The 24,345-nt window shown below is 31.3% G+C and overlaps 1 protein-coding gene across 1 annotated transcript in view; it reads left to right on the forward strand.

Moving 5' to 3' along the window:
- Positions 1-24,345, forward strand: part of LOC136981505 (terminal uridylyltransferase 4-like) — a 55,459-nt gene that overhangs the window by 9,932 nt on the left and 21,182 nt on the right. Inside the window, exons 2-10 of the mRNA XM_067277812.1 lie at positions 12,153-12,911; positions 17,052-17,125; positions 18,385-18,532; positions 18,612-18,718; positions 18,794-18,910; positions 18,989-19,166; positions 22,334-22,474; positions 23,019-23,218; positions 23,292-23,405. Coding sequence (XP_067133913.1) covers positions 12,153-12,911; positions 17,052-17,125; positions 18,385-18,532; positions 18,612-18,718; positions 18,794-18,910; positions 18,989-19,166; positions 22,334-22,474; positions 23,019-23,218; positions 23,292-23,405 — 1,838 coding nt within the window. The remainder of the gene's footprint in view (positions 1-12,152; positions 12,912-17,051; positions 17,126-18,384; positions 18,533-18,611; positions 18,719-18,793; positions 18,911-18,988; positions 19,167-22,333; positions 22,475-23,018; positions 23,219-23,291; positions 23,406-24,345) is intronic.

The raw sequence follows: 24,345 nt of genomic DNA on the forward strand, positions 1-24,345 counted from the left end.
AACCTCATAATGGCTAAGTATGAATTCAAAATACTGCAAATAAACGCACAAAAAAGCCAAGCTGCCTCCTCCCTTATAATGAAGATGGCGAATGACCTGGATGTTGACATTATTCTCATCCAGGAACCATATACCGTAAAGAATCGCATAGTCAGATTTGGAACCTGGCAAGTGTCTTATCACTATGATGACAATGAGAGGCCCAAGTGTTATTGTATTATTATTGTAAGAAACAAAAATATTGGTTTAGCCCTCGTCCCCAAATTAAGTTCTAATAGAATAACTACTGCAGCAATACACAACGGCCCAGTGAACTTTATTATCTGTGTTTACTTCTCACCCTTCGATAGGGATGATGAATGCATCAAAGAGATCAGCAGACTGCTCAGAGAACTTAGAGGGAATACCTACATAGTTGCGGGAGACTGCAATGCCAAATCCCCCCTCTGGTTTCATGAGGAGGAGGATTACAGAGGCAGATTAATACAGGACCTACTGAGTGAGAAGATGGGATTTCCCTCAATACTTCAGATCTTCCCACCTTTTTTACCCCTAGAGCTAAGGGCTGGACCGATGTTTGTTTGGCCCCCACAAGTGTGGGCAACCTTATAAAAGACTGTAAAACATTACTTCTAGATTCAGCTAGCGATCACCGCTATATTTTAACAACTTTCAAGAATAATCAGATCACCCACAGCAAAAAAACATACATTATGGACAACGCACTAACTGGGACCAGTTCAAAGCTTATTTTGCTGAGAACTGGAGGAGGTATAACTTTGACAACCTCAATAGTAAAGAAAATGTTAAAAATTATGTAAATCATATCACTACAGCTCTAAAAATGGCATCAGACTCTCTCCACGTATATAAAAGAAAATAGAAACGTCACTCACTGGTGGGACGACAAACTAGAGGAGGAAAAACGTAGGATTAGAAAAATGAGGAGAAAATGGTTAAGAGAACAGAATGAGGAGAGAAGAACACAAAAAGGCAGAGACTACGCGGTCGCCTTGAAGAGTTATAAGAAAAATATCAACCGCGCAAGAACCATGGCCTGGAGGAAGTTCTGCAGATGACCGGACCTTGATCCATGGGGAAAACCCTACAAGATTGCATTTCAGAAAAGTAGAACAGCGACTCTGCCAAACATACTCAGTACCTCAACAGGCAATAATGTAAATAAAATAGAAGAGAATGTCGATAAACTTTTGAATTACCACTTCCCGAATGACGATATAGGTAGTGACCAACCGTATCACCGGAAAATAAGAACCGATCTTAAGGACATTTACTCCACACCGGACGATAGTTGGTTCTCCTTTGGCGAAATAAAGAATGCAATCAACTCGCTTGCCAGCAAGAAGGCTCCGGGCCACGACGGAATAACGGCCGAAATGGTGAAAAATGCCTTCGCTGAAATTCCGATCGCTTTTGTGGTTCTGTTTAACGGATGTCTACAAAATGCTTACTTCCCCAAGGAATGGAAGATAGGAAACATAAAATTTATACAAAAAACAGAAAAACCAAATGAGGAAAAGGACTATAGGCCCATTAGTTTACTTCCTGTCCTGGGGAAGATTCTGGACGGGCTCCTCATAGGACGGATTAATTGGCACTTGGCTAAGAATAACCTACAAAACAACAACCAACATGGTTTTAAGAAGGGGCATTCTACAGTGACGGCAATACAGAAAGTGACCAATTTCATAAATGAGGCCTGGGAACAGGATAAACATGCTCTGATTGTCAGCATTGATTTTAAAAAAGCATTTGACCACCTCTGGTGGCCAGCGATAAAGCATAAATTAAGAGAAGTCAAGTGCCCCAAAAACATAACCCTTTTAATGGATGATTATCTCACGGACCGGAAGGCGGGCTACCTCTCCAATGGGTTGTCCATTATCAAAGACATCAACCGGGGCTGCTCCCAAGGCTCCCAATGCGGGCTGGGACTTTGGACACTAACGTACAACGACCTTCTCAACTCGATACCAGACGAAGAAGACATTAAAATCCAGGGATACGCAGATGATACGGTGCTGATGCTAAGGCATCAAAACAGCGGCATCTTGCAAAGAAATGGGAACCATATTTTAGACAAGATAAGAGAGTGGAGCGACAACAACAAGCTCCCCATCAATTATACAAAGTGCGAAGCTCTTATTTGCACAAAGAAATCACGTAGGAAACAACTACAACGGCCGCTCTGCCTTTACATTGGAGGCCAAAAAATCAGGATAACCTCGCACCTAAAATATTTGGGGGTCCTAATTGACCCAACTCTAAACTGGAAGACGCATATTGAGGAGGTCTGCAAAAAGGTTAGTCAAAAAGCCAATATGCTGCATTACGTGGCAAGGAACACCTGGGGTTTTGGCCCAAAACAGTGCAAACTGATCTACAAAGGGGCAATCGAACCCTCTCTCCTCTACGCGGCCCAGATTTGGGGTCATAGAGCAGATCTAGCTCATAATAAAAGAAAGTTATTATCTGTCCAAAGGAGTTTTGCCATTCGGATCTGTAGGGCGTACCGTACTGCGCCCACGGACGCTCTGCTTGTCCTGGCGAAGCTTACCCCCATCGACATAAAAATTAAAACTTTAATATGGAAAGAGAATCTGAAAAACATCGAGCAGCGGACAGATACGGGCACGGAAGTAACAACTAGATTATCAACTAACTCAGTACCTCCAGAAAGCCAAGAACTTATAAATGAAATAAGAAAGTATGGTATTGACAAATATTGCAAAGGACTTGAAATAGACCGTCACCCTGCTGAAGAAGGCAGCAGCTTAATCAACATCAACAGCATGCACCTACCGACTTCAGTGAATTGGAACTTTTACACAGACGGTGCCAGTAATGAGGAGGGCACAGGAGCGGCTTTTGTGGTCTATAATGCGATCACAAATGACACGGTACATGAAGAGTATTACAAGTTGGGAGAACTCTGTACCAACAATCAAGCCGAACTGTGGGCGATGGTTAAAGCCCTCAGCTACGCCGCGGCAAACATTAAACGACTCAAGGGTACCATCAATTTCCTCACGGACAGCCGCTATGTACTAAATATTATAAATAACACTAAAACTACAACTGTAACTGGAACAAAGATCAAACATCTTGCTTGTAACCTGAATAAAAGGAGAACCATTGGATTCTACTGGGTTCCTGGGCATAGTGGCATAAAAGGAAACGAAAGAGCCGATTCTCTGGCAAGAAAGGCAGCCTGCTCCCAGAACCCACCATCTTTTCAGAAGATACCACTCAGCTATATTAGTGCTTTTGTCAATCAAAAATCACTAGACCTTTGGCAAGCGGACTGGGACGCCTCCTCCACGGGTAGAACCACCTATTCTTTCCTGCCTTTCATCAAGGACCGCATGAAAATGCATTATCTCCAGCCTGCCTATAGTCTAACCCAGTTCTTTACTGGGCACGGGAATCTCCTGAGTTACCTCCACAGATTTAAAAAACGTGACCATGGACATTGTGAGTGCGATGGGCGCTCACACGGAGATGTCATTCACTTTCTAACCGACTGTACCAAATTTGACTTCGAACAGCGTGAACTCATTATACGCTGCCTCGCCAACGGCCAGATCTGGCCACCAACGACTCTGGACTTCCTTTGTGCATCGAAGGACACTTTTCAAAAACTAAAAAACTTCATAGACAACTGTAATATTTTCAATTAAGCCGCCATCAGTGGTTCAGTGTATTAAACTCAACAAGGAATCATCCAGCCAAACTGGCATTGCTTCGATGTAAATATTGTAAATATTTAATTTTTAAATTTTCTTTATTATATGGGTGGTACTACTAAGCCGCCAACAGCGGTCATGTGTGTATGCTCAATAAAGATTCGTCCAGCCAACTAGCATTGCTTCAATGTATATATTGTAAATATTTATTTGTCTCTTCATAATACGAGTGGTACTACCGAGCCGACAAGCAGTGGTCATGTGTGTTAAACTCAATAAGGAATCGCCAGCCAACTGGCATCGCTTCAATGTATATATTGTAAATATTTAATTGTTTCTTTTATTATACAAGTGGTATTAATAAGCCGCCAACAGCGGCCAAAGCTCAACAAGGAATCGTCCAGCCAAACTGGCATTGCTTCAATGTTTAAATTGTAAATATTTAATTGTTTCTTATTTATAGGAGTGGTATTACTAAGCCGCCAACGGCGGTCATGTGTGTTAAGCTCAACAAGGAATCGTCCAGCCAAACAGGCATAGCCTTACTGTATATATTGTAAATATTTAAATTGTTCTTTAAATTATGAGATGTATTAACTAAGCCGCGAACTGCGGCCTGCTGTATAATATTCTACAAGGAATCAACCAGCCAAATTGGCATCTGCTTCAATGTATATATTATGTAAATTCTTTGCTTATCTTAATTAATGCGATGTAAGATGCGAAAGAGATCCCATTCCCTCCCTCTTCCTTCACACTGTTACTATCAAACTTCAACCTCTCTCCCCCCCTCCTCTTCTCTCCCTTTTAACTTCCTAAAGGCTAAGTCACTGACAGCCTTCTAACTTTAATCCCAGTAATCCCAGTCTCTCCGTGGCTAAATCTTAGGAGGTTGCTATGCAATGACAGAGATGCTATTTCCACACTAGAAAGCTCTGGGGTTTATTCTATCCCATTGGAAAATGCAGCGTCTGGTGTTCGCACCCACTATGTTGGTGCGACAACCAGAATGTTGTCTTATTGCATTTCCGAACATCAACATTCTATCAGGGCAGGCAAGGGTGATACTGTGCTAACTAGATTGGTGTTGCAACACCCATTGTGGGGCCAGGTGGTGATGCTCAGGCATTGCGATAACAAAAGTCTTGTGTATGTTTGGGAGGCTCTCCTTACCGGCCTGCTAAATCCGTGCAACACCCCCACACTCGATTTGCTGCATATGTGGGTTAACTTATATAACAGTTTAAGACATCGTATTTAGCTCCACATTTCAGCAACTTATAGCACATGTGCATTACAACCACACATGTTTTATTTACATTTTCGTATGTTCCGTTCCATCTTTGAGTCTATTCCAAAGCGTTAATACTATTGGAATTATTCGATATTTGAAGCGTGCAATGCCATAATGTTGTAAATGCCAAAAAACAAACTTTTCAGGAGAGAGAAAAAACACTTTTTCTAATGAACAAACTTTAATCAAATGCTATAAAAATTATTTTAACAATTTACACTTTGAAATAAAACATTGGATTTAATTTCAAACACCTAAGCATAATAGTAGGGAAACAAAAAATTATTTAAAAACAGGGTTAGAGCCATAACGTTGTAAATGCCAAAATTGTGCAAGTGCATAAAGTTGTAAATGCCAAAAACAATTGCAATCATAAAATTAATGTTTCTACAGCTGAAAAACAGTTTTAAATACCAGAAACTTACATTTAAATTATTAAACACAATTTACAAATTCAATATCAATTTTAACATTAAAAACTGGCAATAATCTATTAGTGACTGCTTCCTGGCTTCAACAATGTTGGGCCCACAGTTTTGGTACTTGAACTGGGCTGTAATCTTTATCAATTGTAATATGATTATGATAAATAAAGGAAAATATAAACAATAAGGTATTAATTTAGTATAATAAAAGTTAAAATGTATTTAAAAACTTCAAATCTGAAAGATTAATGGAAGTCCGAATATCATTTTGAAATATCAAATAATAAGGTGATACAGGTTAACTATTAATAAACTGGCATTCAGTTATCCGGTTCTGCATAAAAAACTTACTGCATTACAAATTGGAATAACAAAATGATGTAAATGTAAATTGTAACATTTTACATGCCAAAAGTCACGTGGCTTGCACTTTGGCACTTAAAACGTTATGGCTTGCACATAAATTCATCTTCAAAATATAGCCACTTAGAGCGTCACTATCGCCACAATATTTTTTTGTAGGAAAAAACATTGCATTTAAAATTCATTTCTTCAATAAAATGTATTTTGAGAAAAATGGCATTTACAACCTTATGGCATTGCACGCTTCATTTGTATTTGAAAAAGGATATTAACCATCTGTATCAAGCTAATGAAGATGAAAATAATCTCGTCAAAAGCGCTTGTGAATATAGCAACATTTGTTTGTAATCTAACGCTTGTATGATGATAATTTTTTCGTATTAAATGATCGGCATGCTGTCCAATCCTGGTTTAAAATTTTATTAAATTGCGTATGAAGTTAATTAAGATAACTAAATTTGTTTAGTTACAAAAGAAGTAAAATAATTTTTTTAATACAAAATTGCATTTTAATTTTTTGTTGTAACATTTACACAAAAACTGTATTCCATTTTGTTAAATATGATTAACTGTATGAAAATTATTAGACTTATTCATAGCAAATATGACGAGACAATAATAATGTCTTATTATAACAGTAAAAGTGCTCAGCAAGTAAACCACTATAATACAACACCTTAATTTTGCTGAGAATTAGATATTTTAATCACAAACGCTTTCAACCAGATTAACAGGCCATCTTCAGGTCTACAAAAAACGATAATGGAACAGAAATCTGTTGAAAAGATTGTTTCTGTTCCATTATCGTTTTTTGTAGACCTGAAGATGGCCTGTTAATCTGGTTGAAAGCGTTTGTGATTAAAATATCTAATTCTCAGCAAAATTAAGGTGTTGTATTATAGTAGTAATGTCTTATTATTCCAACTTTAACTTCTATGAAGTGTATTACCAATACGAAATTTTTGATATGTTAGTTTTAACTGCGCAGAGCTGCATGCTGATCCAAGTAATGCATTTATTGCATAGGTTAAGAATGTCTGGTACACTAGAGCAAAACTGTCTACTGAGTATCAGTTTAATCCATGAGGCATGATCTATATTTTGGAAATCATAAATTTAACATCAGACTCTAGCAAACCAGAAGTGTTGCCATTATTTCTTTCTTGCTTCCAAGATTTAATTGACAATTTCAAGTATTTAAAGCATATTTTTATTTAAAAGTTTGTTGTTACCTCTATTTATTTTGATTGTAGTTATATATTTATTAAATACTTTCCCAATTAATTTCATGTTTATGCTTATTTGAGACAAAAATGATTCTTATTCTGCTGGACAACAATAATTGCAATGCATCCAGTTTCATTATGGTGCAATTGTATTTTATCTTTTGAAATTTACTTTCTTAGTTTTTTAAGGTAATTTTTTTTAATTAACATTTTTATAATGTAAAAATTCCTAAATTCTTCCTAAATATTCATCTCGCACCTGAGACCAGATATGGAAACTTGGGGAGGAGGCCTCAATTAACTATGTAGGAACTTCTGATGCAAACCAGAAGTCACATTATTTCAATTTCAAAACTTTTCCCCTCAAAGCAGTTAACAGATGACCAGCACAATGCTATGTTAAAGGAAAAATATGATATACAGGGGCAGCCACTACTAATTTAAGGTGGAGAGCATATATTTTAAATTAAATAAATGAAAAATATGATTAAAAATTGCAGCCCGGCATTGTGACAATGTCACAATAAATAATTGCTTGTTTAAAATAATTTGTTTTAAAATAAAATGTTTTATTTATATATACTGGTTCCTAAATTAATTCACTATATATAAAATATTAATACAGGTAGACCTCCTACAATGCGGTAGATACATTCCTTGAAAATACCGCATTGTGGGAAATCGCATTATAGGAGACACCAACTTAATACAAAACTTGGGATTCAGTTCTAAAAAGAGAAAAACTGCCTTTTATGGTGTAACATTTTCATCATTTTTTAAATTTATATACATAAAAAGCTTAAATAAAATTCAACATCATATAAAAACTAAAAAGATTATGATTTCAAGTCAAAATCAAAAGGAAACATAATGTTATGTTTGCAAATTCAGTCCTCATTGTCACTTATTGTAGTTGTTTAAGAATGTTTGACTGGTCTTATTTCAAGATCTGAGCTTGTTTCATCAAGTTCCACTGCACTTATGTGATCCATTGCGATTTTTCTGTTATGTGAAAGATAATTTGTTTTTAAATACCCTAAACCGTGTTGTAAAAGTAGGCCTACCACATTGTAAGAAAATTTCCATGTTTTTCCAACCACATTGGAGCGAAAATGCGTTGTAGGAGGCCTACCTGCAGTTGCTTAATTAAAATTGTCAGGTGAGAAATATAGAAACAATAGTAGTGGGAATTGATAAATCATTACAAAATTTTTATTATAAATAGTCTTTATTGGGAATAAAAAGACAAAACCAGTAAAGTTGGAATCAATGGGAATAGAGTGGGAATCAATGAATCACAAAATTTTTTTTTAACAAATGGGTGGCAAAGTTACATGTTATCCTTACAAATACATATGTAACTGTAACAAAAACAAATACAGACTATATATTATGTATATATTTGTGGCATGATTGTGCCACATGCCATCTAGTTTATAATACAGAGATTATGATGTTCTAGGACAGGCCTGGCTACCCTGTGGCTCGCGGGCTGCATGAAGCCCGTCATGTTAAATTGTGTGCTCCTTTATATATCTATTAAAACTTTTGTTTCCCGTTATGTGTATACCAAAACAATTAAATAAATGAAAATTTGCATGTGGCATTGTTATAATGCACAAGTACGAGTACGAACTCTTGGTATAACAATAAAATCTTATTCATTTTGTATTTTTTTTACTTTTTTAAAAGCATGTTTGCCTAAATTGTGGCTCACCATAATGTTACGCATGATCAAAGTGGCCCGCGAAACAATTTGGGTTGACCAGGCCTATTCTAGGAGAACATATAATCTTCAGAGAAATCTTTAAATAAAACTAATTTTTGAGTGTCTAGCTAAACAAGAAAAGATGTAAGAAAAACTTTGGAGCAGGTTATTGTGAAAAGGCTCGTCCTGGATGTCGTGATTTATTTTAAATTTTTTGTTAAGATAGGAATGAGCTATAACTCCAGCAAGAGCCATTTGTATCTAGCAGATAAAATCTTACCTTATAAATTTAACTTGGCATTTCTTTTCTCTTCAGTTTTTTTTATATATTCAAATACAGTAAAATTTATCTAACTCAAATATTTCTTTAACTTAAAGAAATTGAAGCAATTGGTCAGTCTCAATGGAATAACAGAGATTTAACATTTCCAAATTGAATTTTCTTCAGTCAAAGGTTTTCATGGTCCCCTGACACTGATTTATGTTACCTTCAACTTCCCTTATTCAAATTTTAATATTTATTCTATCCAAATTGATCCTAATTATCATATTTTTATGAAATTTTCAGACAGTTGTATCTACTGTCTAACACCCATTTGCAGAGAATGTTCCAGTTCAATGTGAAAGATTTCCTGCTTTATCTCAACAAGATGTATCTGCAGAACTGTTTGATTCCATTAGTTACATTGAATATTTTGCTGAAAGGCTGAAAGTATTTGAACTTTTGCTTTTCAGCTAAATGTTAAATGTAACTAATGTAATTCAATCTTTGATACTTTTTGTTTGAAACAGGCTGTTTAAAACAAAAAACTATCAAAGATTCTTCACATAATGCAAGAGGGGTAAAAATACAAATTATTTAGAATTGGCATTTTTCATTTATTTTTCTCTAACTTGAAGTTTTTTCCTACCCCTTGGAGCTTCAAGTTAGTGAAGTTTTACTATATTCTTCTTATTTTCTTACATAATTGCTATTTATATTATTCTAATTGATAAAAATAATTTATCTGATTATAATTTTCAAAGATTAAATTGCAGAATAAAGCTTAATTTTTATTAACTGTAAGCAGAAAATAATATAACAATACTGTTTAAGATATTGTTTACTTAATTTATTTTCCATAAATATTAGTAAAAATATTACAGGAAAAATTAAAAATGATTAACTAAATAAATACCATATATTTCTGCAGATAAGATGATTTTCAGATAAGACAAGGTATAAATTTTCGTCAACATTTTATAGTTTTAGCATATATCTGTCCTATAAGACGACCCCCAAACTATCAATGGCCTATGAATTTAGTTTAGATCTGCGATCATCATCTGGATAATAATACTGTATAGCGTATATGGAATTATGTCCTATTTGTAATTTTTCAAATGAACAAATTTTATTTTCTGCCTTGCTATTGTTGTAAACGTTTGCACTGATTCGGACATTCGGGTAATGACCTTGACTATTCATAAAAACGTTGTATGGGCTATTCTATTTTGTGGACATGCCTTACTCTCTACTAGTAAATAATTATGGTTTGTCTGTTTTTTTTATAATGGTTTTAATTTATATAAATTTCAATTTAATTTTTTTGTATCTGTCCTCTAAATTGACCTCGGATTTTTGGGGCCTTTTTTTATGATTCAACTATCATCTTATCTGCAGAAATATACGGTAAATTCATTTTTAATGCACTGCATCAAAAATGAATTTATTTATTTTTCTAGTTCATGCTTAGATTTTCTAGATTTATACTATGATTTATTTCAAAGATTCATATTAGCAAAAATTTATTTTGTATACTAGTACTTTCTATATATTAACAGGACTTATTATACTGGAAATTATGGATGCAGATATTTAGTCTTACAGATCAAAAATAATGTTCTTTATTTAGTTCACCTAGGTGAACTAATATAAAGAACATTATTTTTGATCTGTAAGACTAAATATCTGCATCCATAATTTCCAGTATAATAAGTCCTGTTAATATATAGAAAGTACTAGTATACAAAATAAATTTTAAATAGAGTTAAAAAGGACACAAAGGCATAATAATTAATTCATATTAGCAAAATGCCAGTTTGATTAAAATATGAAAAATATGTTAATTTAATTTTGTTAAAATATAGTGGTGACAACAAGTGAAATAAATTTACATCTTTCACAGGTCCAGCAGAACATTTAATTCTATAATAAAAATGTTTTTGATCCCTTTGAGAGATCATTTTCAAAGAACTGGCCTTGTACCCATCATTAAATTACTGCCTTGTTTCTGTGAACTGAAGGATTTTTTTTTTTCAAAAACATCAAGAATCCATCAAAGTATCATAAGCACATATTAGAGTTGGCTCACTTGATTTGCCATACGTCGTTCTTTGGCTTTGAAGGAACGACATACTTGCAGGAACGTGGGGTTCCAATGGGTAGCTCTACATCAGCTTTAATATGTGAGCTTGTGTTGCGTAAATTGGAAAACGATATCCTACCCCTCTTCTGGGAAGATATTTTGGTTTACACAAGGTATGTCGATGACATCTTCATTTTGTGGAGGAATAAGCAGAGTACAAACTGCTTTATGAACTTGGTCAACAGGAACCCTTATGGCCTTACATTGGAGCTAGAACAGGAAAGTGAAAATCAAGTTAATTTCCTTGACTTAAAGATTATATGTAAGGATGGTCAAATCATAACTAGTATTTACTGTAAGCCGGTGTATCAGCCTTACATCATTCCTAGAATTTCATCAGATCCAGAACACATAAAGTTAGCGGCTTTTAGGTCATGGATAAAAAGGGCTTACACGCACTGCACCAGCATATATGATACATATAGAGAGTTAGATTATATACAGGACATTGCACTACAGCAAGGTTACAGAAGGCGCACAGTGGATACCCTTATTAAAGCCTTCCAAAAGCATAGCCGACGAATGGAAGAATCCGAGCATTATGAGAGTATTATCTGCATTATGTCATATCTTGAATGGAGTCAGACATAATGCAGATAATACTCATTATTAGCGTTTACAATTTTTTTTAATATATATATAACTCATCTCTACTGTAAAAATTAAGCTTCTTGCCATTTTTTGATGATAATATAATAAGTTGTTTTAATAAAATCTGATAATAGATGGTATTATATAGCCTACAATTTTAAACATTTTTGCTGGGAAAGTTACACAACTTGCTGCTAGATTTTTATGGTTTTATGAATTTTTATGAATGTATTTTTTTCTGGTGTATTGAAAATTGAAGGTTTTTTACTATTTTATAATATTGAATTTATATATTTATGAAATATTTCATTATTTAATAGAAAAATATAAATAATAAAAAAATACAAATAAATTTCTCTAATGAAATAATTTAAGAAATTAATTTTATTTGTAAATTTATTAATAATATAAATATATTGATTTTAAACAGTGATGTTTTCGGATGAAAATCAATGTCAAAAAATTGAAAATCACCTTAAATCTCTGTTATTGATGGGCTCAAAAACTACCGATTCAAGTTTAGCGAGAGAGACAACTGTATATGAAAACAGTTATTATCCACATGAAAATGAAAGATCGGGTTTCAGAGCAGAAAGAAGGAATAACACTGTATTTAGAAATGATCATATACAAAATATACAAAGAACTGAAAATAAGAAACAAAGAAGAAAATTTCAAAGTGACTTTGTAGATCTTCAAGATAGAAGATCTAATGCAGAAACTAGAAGATTGTTCTCTGGAGGACAGAATGCATTTACTGGGGAACAAAAGCATGAACATTTTAATTCGAATCACAACAATAAACGGCATCATCAAAGAAACCATCGAAAACGAAGTAATGTGAAAAGTGAACACAACCAATGTAATTCGTTCTATTCAACTGAATTTCTGTCCAGGGTTTCGGACAAAGATGTTCACACCTTAGCAGAGAATGATGTTGATTTTGAACCGGAACTATTTTATCCAAAATATAGCCCAAAAAGCAAAGAAAGTAATAAGAAATCTAGGAATTATTTTAAAAGTGATAATGTTCCTAGAACATTTGTTCCACAGAAATCTCAACCCGCTAGTTTTAAAGATAATAGTGATCAAGGTGTTCGAACTGATTCTGTAAATCTTGTTAAGGAAAGGCGAACTCAAGCTAATATATTTAGAAATGCTTTAGTGAAAACCCGTTGTAACGAAACAAGTAAGTATTTTAAAACGAATAGTTTTATAATTATGCAGTTTGTAAATTAATACATTATTATTTGAAATTTACTTTTTATGTTGATTAATCATAAGTAGAGACCAACTTTTTATATTGAATAGTATAGAATCTTCAAAAATAATGTAACTATTTTAAATTACTATACCTAAGTTAATTATTATCCGAGAAGTACGTGATGTAGATAGAGTAATTGATAGAGTAAGCTTCTGAGTTTCATTTCCCATCTGCATTCAAACATCTTGTCGTCTACTACCTCTGGGAAGCACCATAAAGGAAAATAATGACTCTGCAACAGAGAAAGCCTTTTATCTTCTCCATCTTGCAAAGTCTGAATCTTTCATAATTATGCAACATGAGTAATCTGACTGCCATGGAGAGGTGATGATGGATATACTGTAGTGTGCATAGGAGGAATTTGGGTATTGGTTATGTATGTGTGTGTCATGTGATTCAAGGTGCACATGTTGAGAAATTATAATGGGAAAATGTGAAATTTAGACAGTTTTCTGATCTTTCAATGTATATTATGATATTCTCAGATAATATTCTCAGATAATAATTAAAATAAGTACAATATTTTAAAATGGTAGCATTTTTTTGGAAGATTCTGTATAATAAATGCCAATATGAGCACAGCTTGATTTCAAATAACAGGATTTAAACACATGCATATTTTAGAAGGAAGTATATAGATTCAACTGTTGCAGTTTTATAATATTGGAAAAACCAAGAAATTCTTATGGTATTTCCATAGCCTGTTGTATAAATTCTATACAACACAGGTGTCAGGGAAAAGGGTTTAAGATGCAGAAAATACAAGATACCTTATTGAAAATTTTACTAATTAATAAACATTGAATAAGCCATACTTCTGACATTTGTATTGTTTGCTGTTGTTTACCTTTGATATGTAGCATGTTAATTAATCAAACTATAATATTTATTTCCATATAAACAATAGCAAACTGTTACATTTCAAACTTTATTCCATGCATTTATCAAACATTATTTTTTTAATCTATTTTTAATTTTGCAAATTCAATCAAAATATATTCCAATTCTAATCTATTTTCTGTCAATTTAAACAGCTTGTGATGATTTCTGTTGATTACCTAATGCAAACATTTTTCATTTTTTGTTTTCCTTACTCTGTTCTGATTCGAAACTTTTCTTGATAGTAATATAGTTTTCATTTTATTGCTGTTATTACTTTGTGCTTGGGCAGTGTATTGCTTATCTGCTATTATATTATAAATAGTTTCATCAACAAGAAATGTTAATATATAAATTAGTGTGGTGCTTAAAATAGAGAAAAAATGAATTGCTTACTTTTTTGTGGTCCTACCCTCTAGAACTATTCCAACTGGTCTCAAATTACTACAGAAGAAATTTAAACTTGATATATTAATATTTAGAGGCAATTCAATGACCACAAAGTTTATAAAAAGAGTGATTTATGACAAATGAAAACATACAAGACCTGTTTTGATAAACCGGACTTGTTTCACTTTTTTGGACAATTGCAGACTAATTAAATAGTCATGTAGACTACAATATTCAAAAACTTGATGAATTACAAACCAAAAATGCAACAAAAAAGTTTTTAAATGTCACAATTCACAAAAAATAATTGTTTTAGTAACTATCATTTGTTAAATATTTTTAGAATGTTTTGGTATTTAAATCTATCACTATCAAAATATTGCCTAAACTCTTTGGTTAATATTCAAGTTTTTGATATTTTTCTCATATCATTAAATATGAATTGAGTCATTATTTAACTTAGCAAATTTTATATGTTTAAAACCCAAATGGCACAATTCTGGGTTTTGAGAGGGGTGGGTCTACAATTTGGGGGTTTCTGCCCCCTCAGACCACCCTAGAATTGTACCACCCAAATAATCGTATAAATTACCTAAATTATTTATTTATATAAGAAATAATATACAAACGCACGTGCTTTAAATTTGACTGTTCGTTTTGTACCAAATAGTTTATGGTAGGCTTAACTACAAGTACAAACAAACTTTACTCACCTGTCAAATTAAGATGCTCCGCAATCAACTTCCACCGATTTTCTTTCAATCGACATCTTTGTATCTCTGATCTATTTTTATGTATAAAAATGGAGCAGCCTCCATTTATTCTAAAAGTTGTTCTATATTTACTTTACACCAAGAAGAAGCTTGTGTCGCCATCTTGAAAACAACAAGAACCATGTGACAACTAGAGAGAATCTGATTGGTGGCGAAATTTATTCTCTAGCGAAAAAGTTTGACAGTTCCAAACTTTGAAGCGATTTGTGAAATAGTAAAATTCGCCAGAAACGACGTCATGTCTGACATGTTATTCGCTGTTTTTTGCTTTTGCCAGTGAATTGCGCTCAGTGTGAACTAAGCTTTAGTGTCAGGAGTGTTCATCAAATCAATTGTGAACTTGGGTATGCCAAACTATGTTCATGATGGGTCCCAAAGCAGCTCACAATTGAACAAAAAGCATCAAGGAAAACCATTGCATCAGAACTCTAGCAACGCTATGAGTCCAATGGTGACAAGTTCTTGGTTTGCATTGTTCACTGGATATGAAATATGGGTGCACTATTTTGAACTTAGAACAAAGTGACAATCTCTGGAATGGCACCATCCACATTAACCATAGAAGGAAAAAAACAAAAGTGTTCTGTCAGCAGAAAAGATTATAATCACTGTGTTTTGGGACATTCATGGTGTCATTTTGGTGGATGTCATGCCTAAAGGATCCACCATTAACTCAGAGGCTTATGTCACCATGCTGAAAAGGCTGAAGAAGCCTTATCAATGAGAAGAACCCATGTGACTTGCTTCTTCAGTATGACAATGTGAGGTCTCACACAAGTTTGGAGACTTATGAGGAGTTCACAAAACTAGATTTTACAGTATTGCCACATCCATTGTACAGTCCTGATTTAGCATCGTCAGATATTTACCTCTGCTCTGCACACATGTTCAACAATCTCACGTTGTTTCAGAAGTTTGGGATCAGTTTGCCTGGTGATGCTTGTTCAACACAAGCAAAAACATTTGCATTTTTTATAAAAACAGCTGAAATATAGATTTTGGTGTTATTAATTCAAATATAACCAGTTTTTAAGTGGCAGTATTTTGAAAAATGCTTTTCGTGGGATAAAGATTCAGTCAGATGAAGATAATGTCAGTGCTGTGAGGAAGTGGTTGCGTGTATAGGATCAGGACTGGTATCAAGCAGGCATACATGCCCTCCCTCAATGCTGGCCATATGCGAATGCTGAGGGAGGGCATTATGCAGGCTCAGAGACGTGGATGGGGACTTTGTAGAAAAATAACATAAATAGCTGAAGATAACAGCTAGGAGATGCTCAAGTTTCACAGTTGTATGTTTCATACTAGCAGCAAAATAAATTCTGGTGCATTCTTTTCTGAACAAATCTTGTAAATAAAAAGGTAGGTCAGAATTGTTTCTTTGAAATTCTTTTCTTAAACAACTCAGCAATAAATATTTGATTAGTTTTTTAAATAATTTAATAACATTTATTAGTAGTTGATAAATTCACACATTTTAAAATTTAATTTAAACTTAAATTTACACATTTAATTATCAACATTTTTAATGTAATATTTTTGTTACTTCATTGCTTTTTAATCAGTTTACTGATTACTTACATAATTCAAAGAGTATATTTAGATTTTCATATTGAAAATTTAAATGTAATATAATGAATGAATTTATTAAGCCAAATGATTTTGCCAAAATTATCGAAGCCAATAATTTTGGCAAGGTCATTTAGCTTAATCATTAAAATCAGGTTTTGAGTTGTTTACAAATCAAAATTTTTAAATAAGAAATTTCTAAGACTTTAATTGCATCTGAACCATACACTAATATAACTAATAACTGTTATTTTGTATATTCTATATGCATAACATTTCAGTTATGTTGATATATGTGCAGCATTCATCTTTGTAACTTTATCTATTTAATTTAGTTATTTTCAAGTTCAGAACTGTTTGTATATTGTTTATAAATATTATTTCAATATTTTATTTAAAATTTATTCTTTTTTAATAATAAGTAGAATCTAATATTTATCCATTTCAATTACAGAAAAAGAAGATGAATTACAAATATTGCCAGTTAATTCAAAAGACAGTTTAACAGAAAATGCTATTCCCTGTAAAGTATGTATCTTTTTTATTATTTTAAACTAAGAAATAATTGAGGATAATATCCAAAATATTTTTTAATAGGAATCATTAAAACTTTATAAATATTATTAATGTATGGTACATTGTATAAAACAAATCATATTACTAAACAGTTCCTGATTTAATATGTTTTTGTAATTTTTAAAATATTTTTTTATCTGCTAATTATTATATACAATTAAAATTTTAAAATATAATATAAAAAATGAACCTTTTAATTCTGTGATATATTATAGAACTGATCAGGGCTGGCTCAACAGATGAGATGATGAAGCAACTGCCTCAAGTGGCAAAATGCCTTAAAACAAAATAAATAATAAGCCAAAGACTCCATAAAGTGAAGTTTCATAAATTGACTTTAAAGTTGTTTAAAAATACTTTATATGAAAGTGCTAGCACTATAAATGATCTTTATTAGCAATCATTCTGGAAACAAGGGTGGCAAAAATCAGTTTTATCTTTGGTGAAAGTTAGCATTGAATTAGTAAGAAACGAGAAAATTAACATCCAGGTGTTAAGTGTTTACGAATATCGCTATAATCACTAGCGCTTTCGACGAAATTATTTTCGTCTTCCTCAGGTGGATAAAAACGGTTAAAGTGGTGAGCCAGCAGTGGTACTAACAGACAATTTTTTTTTTAATTATGTAACTTTGAATAAAAAAACTATTCTCTCACATGGAAAGTAAGAATAGTTATGTTAATAAGAAATAGTTGTCATTTGTAAATCTGTATGCTTATTGCCTTTTATCTTTCAAGTGTAAATGCTTTAGTCATGAAACTTACTTTTATGAGCCAAATTCATCATTTTAATTTATCAAATAATTACTTATATAACAAAATTAAATCAAAATTTATTTATAATAATTGTGTGATTAATAATTAATATAATTGACAAACTCCTAAATGAATAAATATGTTATCTAGCAGTGAAGACTGTAACATTTTAATTTTCTGTAATAACAGTTATATTAGTTTTAATATCGCTGATGATGTTGAAAAGTTTAATTTGTGTAATATCAGTTGTCTTTATAATTTTTCTGAAAAATTAATGTTTTTTATATTCAAATATTAAAACTATGAGGAATTATGACATGCATTTATAAATTGTCAAATAGATTAATTTAACATTGAAATTAATTTAAAATGGAATAAGCTAACTATTATAATGCAAAATTAATGGCTTTTAAAACATATCAAAATAGACAATGACCAAAACTTTTAATATTTCAGAATGATTTACCTTCTGAGATTAATACAGTTACTGCTGATGATCAAGCATCCTGTTCACCAACAAAAACCAGTTCACCCAAAGTTATATCAGATGCACAATGTAAAAATGAGACAACCAATCAGTCTGCTAAAATGCCAGATTTATCAGGTAAAATCACATTTAAAAATTTTTATGACCTTTAATTTTTTTATACAAGTTAAATATTTTAATCAAATCTTTTCAATAGTAAAGGGGAAATTAGATTTACCTTCACCAAATTTCTTAAAGGTAAAAGCAAAATATGAAGCACTCAAAGCAAATCCCCAAGACAATTTTATTACTTCATGCACTAAGGTAAAATATTATGAAATATTTGCAGAGTTAAAAAATAATATATAATTTAACACTATTTTTATAATAATTTTGTAGCCAAACTGCAATTGTTCAGCTAATGTTATTTATTGCACATTGTGTGATTTCCATATAGAAAATGAGAAAGAATTGATAAAGCATAAAAAGAATGTCAGTCACCAGTTACGAAGAGAGGTAAATTAATTGATTATAATTAAAGCATATATAAGTTTAAAAAAAAAACTTTTTCAGTTTATGAAATGTGATTTTTAGGATTTCTATCGAGTACAATATTTAAAAGAATTACCACCACCCACAGAAACTCAGTTCCAGAAAATGGAAGAACTGTTTGATAAAATATATAAACACTATTCTCAAGAATATGAAGATGTGAATATACGTTTTTCTGTTGTAGATAAATTAAAATTTGTATTAAAAGATGTGACTAAAGGTAATGTAAAAAGTATTTTCAAAATTATATATTTTAAAGTTTAAACTGTTTCCCAATATTTTATTTTTGTCGTTTATAATTTTTATAGACTCTTAAAATAAATGGCAAAGTGCAATTGCTTATCATGCAATTCTGTAAAAAAATAATAAATAAATTTTTAAAACTAAGATAAATCCAATAAACAACTTTGATATTGAGGCAACATACAAGAAGTACTTCATCCATACTATATAACATGTTTAATTTATTTAAAACAACATCTAAGTGCATACCTTACTCATTTTTTTATTTTGTATAAAATACACTAGGTATACCAAATGAACAGCCAGATACAAGGTATAAGGTAAAATAATTTATAAGCAGTTTATAGCAGAAGGCAGGCCACCTGACTGCCTTATGCCAATATAATAAATTTATTTATTTTAAATTCAATTTATTATATTTAATAAGAGATGACAGCAAGCCTCCTGCCAAATTGCTTAGTAATTATCTAGTCTTATAGTCTGGTAAAAAATCTGATTGTTTGTTTGGTATTTGAGATAACTGTTTGGTTAGCTGTATTTATTGTATATACTAATAATTTATTTTACATACTAATAAAAGAATTTATAATGGTAAAATTATGACAAAAATGTTTACAAGTATTTTTAATAAACTTACAATTTTATGTTTTGCATTGACTGAAGTTGATAAAAAGTACTTATGAAATAAATATTTTTATGCTGCGTATCTAAGTTTGTTTTCAGTAACTGCAATAGAATGACTTCATTACTTTTAAGTGAGCAAATCAGATAAAATAACACAAAAACATTTTTTTAAATATTAGAACAAATAACAATTTTAAAAATTTTATAATTCTGCAGTTCGGAAATGGTTAAAACACATTGAAACACACAGTAAAGTAAAGCAGATATTTAGTTGAACCATGTAATAGGGAACTGTTATGTCATTTTTATATAATTTTTATGAGCTGCCTTTATAGTTCTAGTATTGAAAGTTCTTTTGGTTTTGAAACAATTTATATCTCAAAATATATATTATTTTAGATTATTTAATGTTTATAATTTAAAACTTTACATTTTTTGTCATGAGTCATTCATTTTGAGTTGTTTATTCTTAGATTAATTGGTACTATTTGAATATTGGATCTCTCTCTCTCATTTAATTTCCATCATATTTCTAATCAAATATAACAAAAAGTACAATGTTTAGTATTTTGAATGTTACTGAGACATGTCTAATTGATTATGAGATGAGCAGAAAATAACCAAGTAAGACAATCTGTTTTGTTTGTAGAAAAGAAAGATATCAGAAGATGAAATCTTGTATATGATATAAGAATCTAGTTAGTTAGTGCAGAATAGCTAATTTTCTGATGGACAACAAAAATAAAAAGAATTTCCATATAGAAAGGCGATATGCTAACATAAATTTAAATTATTTTTGTTATAAATATATTTTGAAATTAAAAGAACGGTTAATGTGAGCCTAGGTATACAAAATGGCGGCGCTTCCGGTAACCTCGATGGCAAGTGTTTTTAGAAAAGATGTCGCTGATAGTAACGATGCCTTCGTATGCAAATATCCATCAAAAAATTCCGTTCAGGAAACATGAGGAATAATGTGAATTTCGAATTTTGGTTACGATGTAGACGGATTATGCACGTTGTTAATTTTTTTTAAAGTGTCTGTGTTTTTTTAGTTAGTACAATTTACTCAAAGTCTAAAGTTTTCGAGGAGGAAAGTTTGTCAATGGTAATTAACATGTTAAACGTGTCCTTAATGTGTTTAATGTGTGTTAAATGTCATAAAAGCATATTAAAGGTGTGTTAACATTGTATAAGTGAGGTAAAAATTTTGTAAAGGGTTTATATGTGGTTCAAATGTGTGTTTAAAGTGTTTAAATGTGTGTTAAACGTGTTAAATTTGTCATAACCAAGGATATGTAATAGTGATTTCCGACCCGAAAGACTACGTGAATGACACATGGAAGGCTAGGTGGCCGTGGATCGCAGGTGCCGCCCTCTATTGAGATGCTGCCTATCGTAGATAAAAAGGCGAGAGATGTGAATCATAAGACTGCAGTTCTTAAGAGGAGTAAAATCTATGTACAATACAGGCAAATTTTGTTCGAACCACTGATGTATAGAATCTCATAATTCACTTCGTCCATGCATCGATTGAATTTATAGGTAGTATGATGACTTTTTTATTTTTCGTTTCTGGTCCAAGAGTAGGAAAAGTAACCAAAAGCAGGAGAAAAAGTAAGTAGCAAATTTACGTTTTAAAAATGTTTTAGTTTTAAAAAAGTTTAAATATAGGCGCGTTTAGGTTATTGTCGACGGTCGCCATTTTGTATACCTAGGCTCACATTAACCAAAAGAACTAAGACACCTATTATTTTATTCTTTAGTCTTTATGATAAAATCTATATGAACTAAAGATCATCACTCCAACTAAACAAATTCTCACTTAAAGTACAAACAAACAATAGAAATAACAAAACAATAAAACCTTGAAAATACAGAATAAAAAATGAGTAAAGAAAATAAATAAAAATTAAATGTATAAAATTTAAAAATTTTAATAAATTACTATAATTGCAGTAGCCAAACTGCAGCTCTTCTAGACACTTATTGTAGCTTCCATGTAGTTATATAATATTGCATGTGTAAGTAGCCTGTCAAATTTATAAAAGATATTGTATAACTACAGGAGCCATAATAAGAGTCTAGAAGAACTGCATGTGATGTGCAAGTTTCCATGGTACTATATCAATAAATAGCAAAAAAAAAAAAAGCAATATAAGACTTATAATACACAAAATAAGAATTATGATTAATTAAGAAGCATCAGACAGATGTTTGCATTTTTCTACCAGTAAAATGTTAAGCAGATGATGTCCACATGATAGATTTTATTTTTATACTGTATTTTATTTTGGAATCTCTTGAAAAAGATTACTGAATTTGTCTTTAAAAAGTTTAGTAATATATAAATTTATATAATAATTGAATTACATTAACTTAAGTAAAATATTAATTTATGTTATATATTTGGTCAAAGAAGAATCGTTAAATTTATTCAGTATTGATAATAGTACTAAATAGTTAATATTTTCTGAAATAATATTTCAATTATTTATTTAAAATTAAGTTTTTCTGCAGAATGTGAAATTCATTTGTTTGGTTCCTCTGTTAATGGGTTCGGTCTCAAAGACAGTAACTTAAACATTGATCTTGCCGTCCCTCAAGGAATTTCTCCATCCAGTGTTCTCCTTAATACATATGACATAATTAAGGAACGAGGTAATAATTTTTATTTTGTAAACATAAAGAATATTAACAATGTACAGTACCTTGAACCTGTTAGCGGTGTGAGTTATACGATGGATAAAATACATCACAAACGTTTTTGAATAGCTTAAAATTCTTCTTCAGATGATACACAGATTAACTGATGGAACATGGAGTAAATAGAACATGAAGATTTGACAATTCATGTCTCGTGAAATCATTATGTTGGACATTTGTGTGGGTAGCCAGTACATCATATGCATTAATCATAAGGAAGAGCTGAATTTGTCAGTTGCTTGACAGGTCCTGATGGACACCAATCTTTAATTTGCCAGTACTGGCTACCCACACGAATGAGACATGGATTCAATCTAATTTTCAAATCTTCATGTTTTATTTACTCTGTGTTCCATCAGTTAATCTGTGTATCGTCTGAAGAAGAACTATATCCATCGTATAACTCACCTCGGTGTCGTTTAGATGTAGATGTTTACCATAAAGAATATTAGCTTGATATGTTTGCCAAAATATAAAGTATTGAAATTTCTTATTACAGAAGATAAATATATAAATGTATGGAAAGATTTTACTGCAGTTGTTCCGAAGATAACATTTTTAGATAGACAAACAAACTTGACATGCGAAATAACGCTAAATAATGAATTTTCTGGGAAAACCAGTCGTTTATTTGCTCATTATGCCTATTGTGATGAGAGAGTTCGTAAATTAGGAATAATATTTAGGTTTTGGGCAAAGGTAAGCTTTTTTTGCAAGTAAAATTATTGATTAAATGCTAATTTATTATTAATTCATATATAATTTTAATTAGGTCTGTGAAATAGATCAGCAGCAAATATGTTCACTGCCATCTTACTGTTATCCATTAATGGTGATATTTTTTCTACAACAACATGATCCACCTGTTATTCCTGTTTTACATGAAGTATGGGTTTCCTGTTTATATATGTATAATTTATCTTTATCTTTTCGGAGTAATTGAATATTTTGTTAATATTTAAAACAATTATAAGTTATTTTAAAATTTAGAAAATAAAAATCAGTACTTTCAGTTTTTTAGTACATCTCTCAAAATTTTCTGATGATAAAGAAATTATTAATTAAATTAAACATTTAAACAGTGTTCAAGTGCTAAGAATTTATTAATTTTTTTAATTTAAAGTTTTAGCATGAGAATAATTGTTTTTAGTTGAACAGTTATTATGTTTCTATTTTGATGATAAATACAATCTAAGCTCATAAATATCATGTTTTTCTGGTTTTTCAATTTTCCATGCACACTATTGTAGTTCAATTTAATTCATTTTTAAATCAAACTATAACTTTAGTTAACTTAGATTTTCCTTGACTCATTTTTTTCCTGTTCTACTGGGGTTCTACTGTATCTGTATTTTGATACAGATACAGTAGAACACCAATTATCCAAGTAATTCAAATTGATTCTACCTCGAGCAAAATGGATGGCCACAGCCATCTCAGAATAAAAATTACAGATATAAAAAGTAATACAGTATATCACTTTAAGCCTCTTTTTATACCTTAGTGAATTTAATTATATATATTGTACATTTATTTTAATGTAATTTATTATACAGCTTATAAGTAAAATAGTCTTAATAATAAAAAAGTGTGTTGTTGCAGTTACACTTTAATATGAATGATTTATCTCATATTAAAATTAATTGATAAAAGGTAACAAGTAGTGATGGGACGATACCAAAATTTCTTCCAATTCTAATTCTGCCAAAAACTCCCAATTCTGATTCTTTTAAATACTTTCTAAAGTTTATGCTAGTTTGGAAAAATTAACAATTTACATTCATTAATTAATAAACATCAAGCTTAAGAATGATTCTGGATTTCCC

This window comes from Centruroides vittatus, unplaced genomic scaffold, assembly GCF_030686945.1.
Source record: "Centruroides vittatus isolate TY-2023 unplaced genomic scaffold, ASM3068694v2 contig_766, whole genome shotgun sequence".
Lineage (NCBI taxonomy): Eukaryota > Metazoa > Arthropoda > Arachnida > Scorpiones > Buthidae > Centruroides > Centruroides vittatus.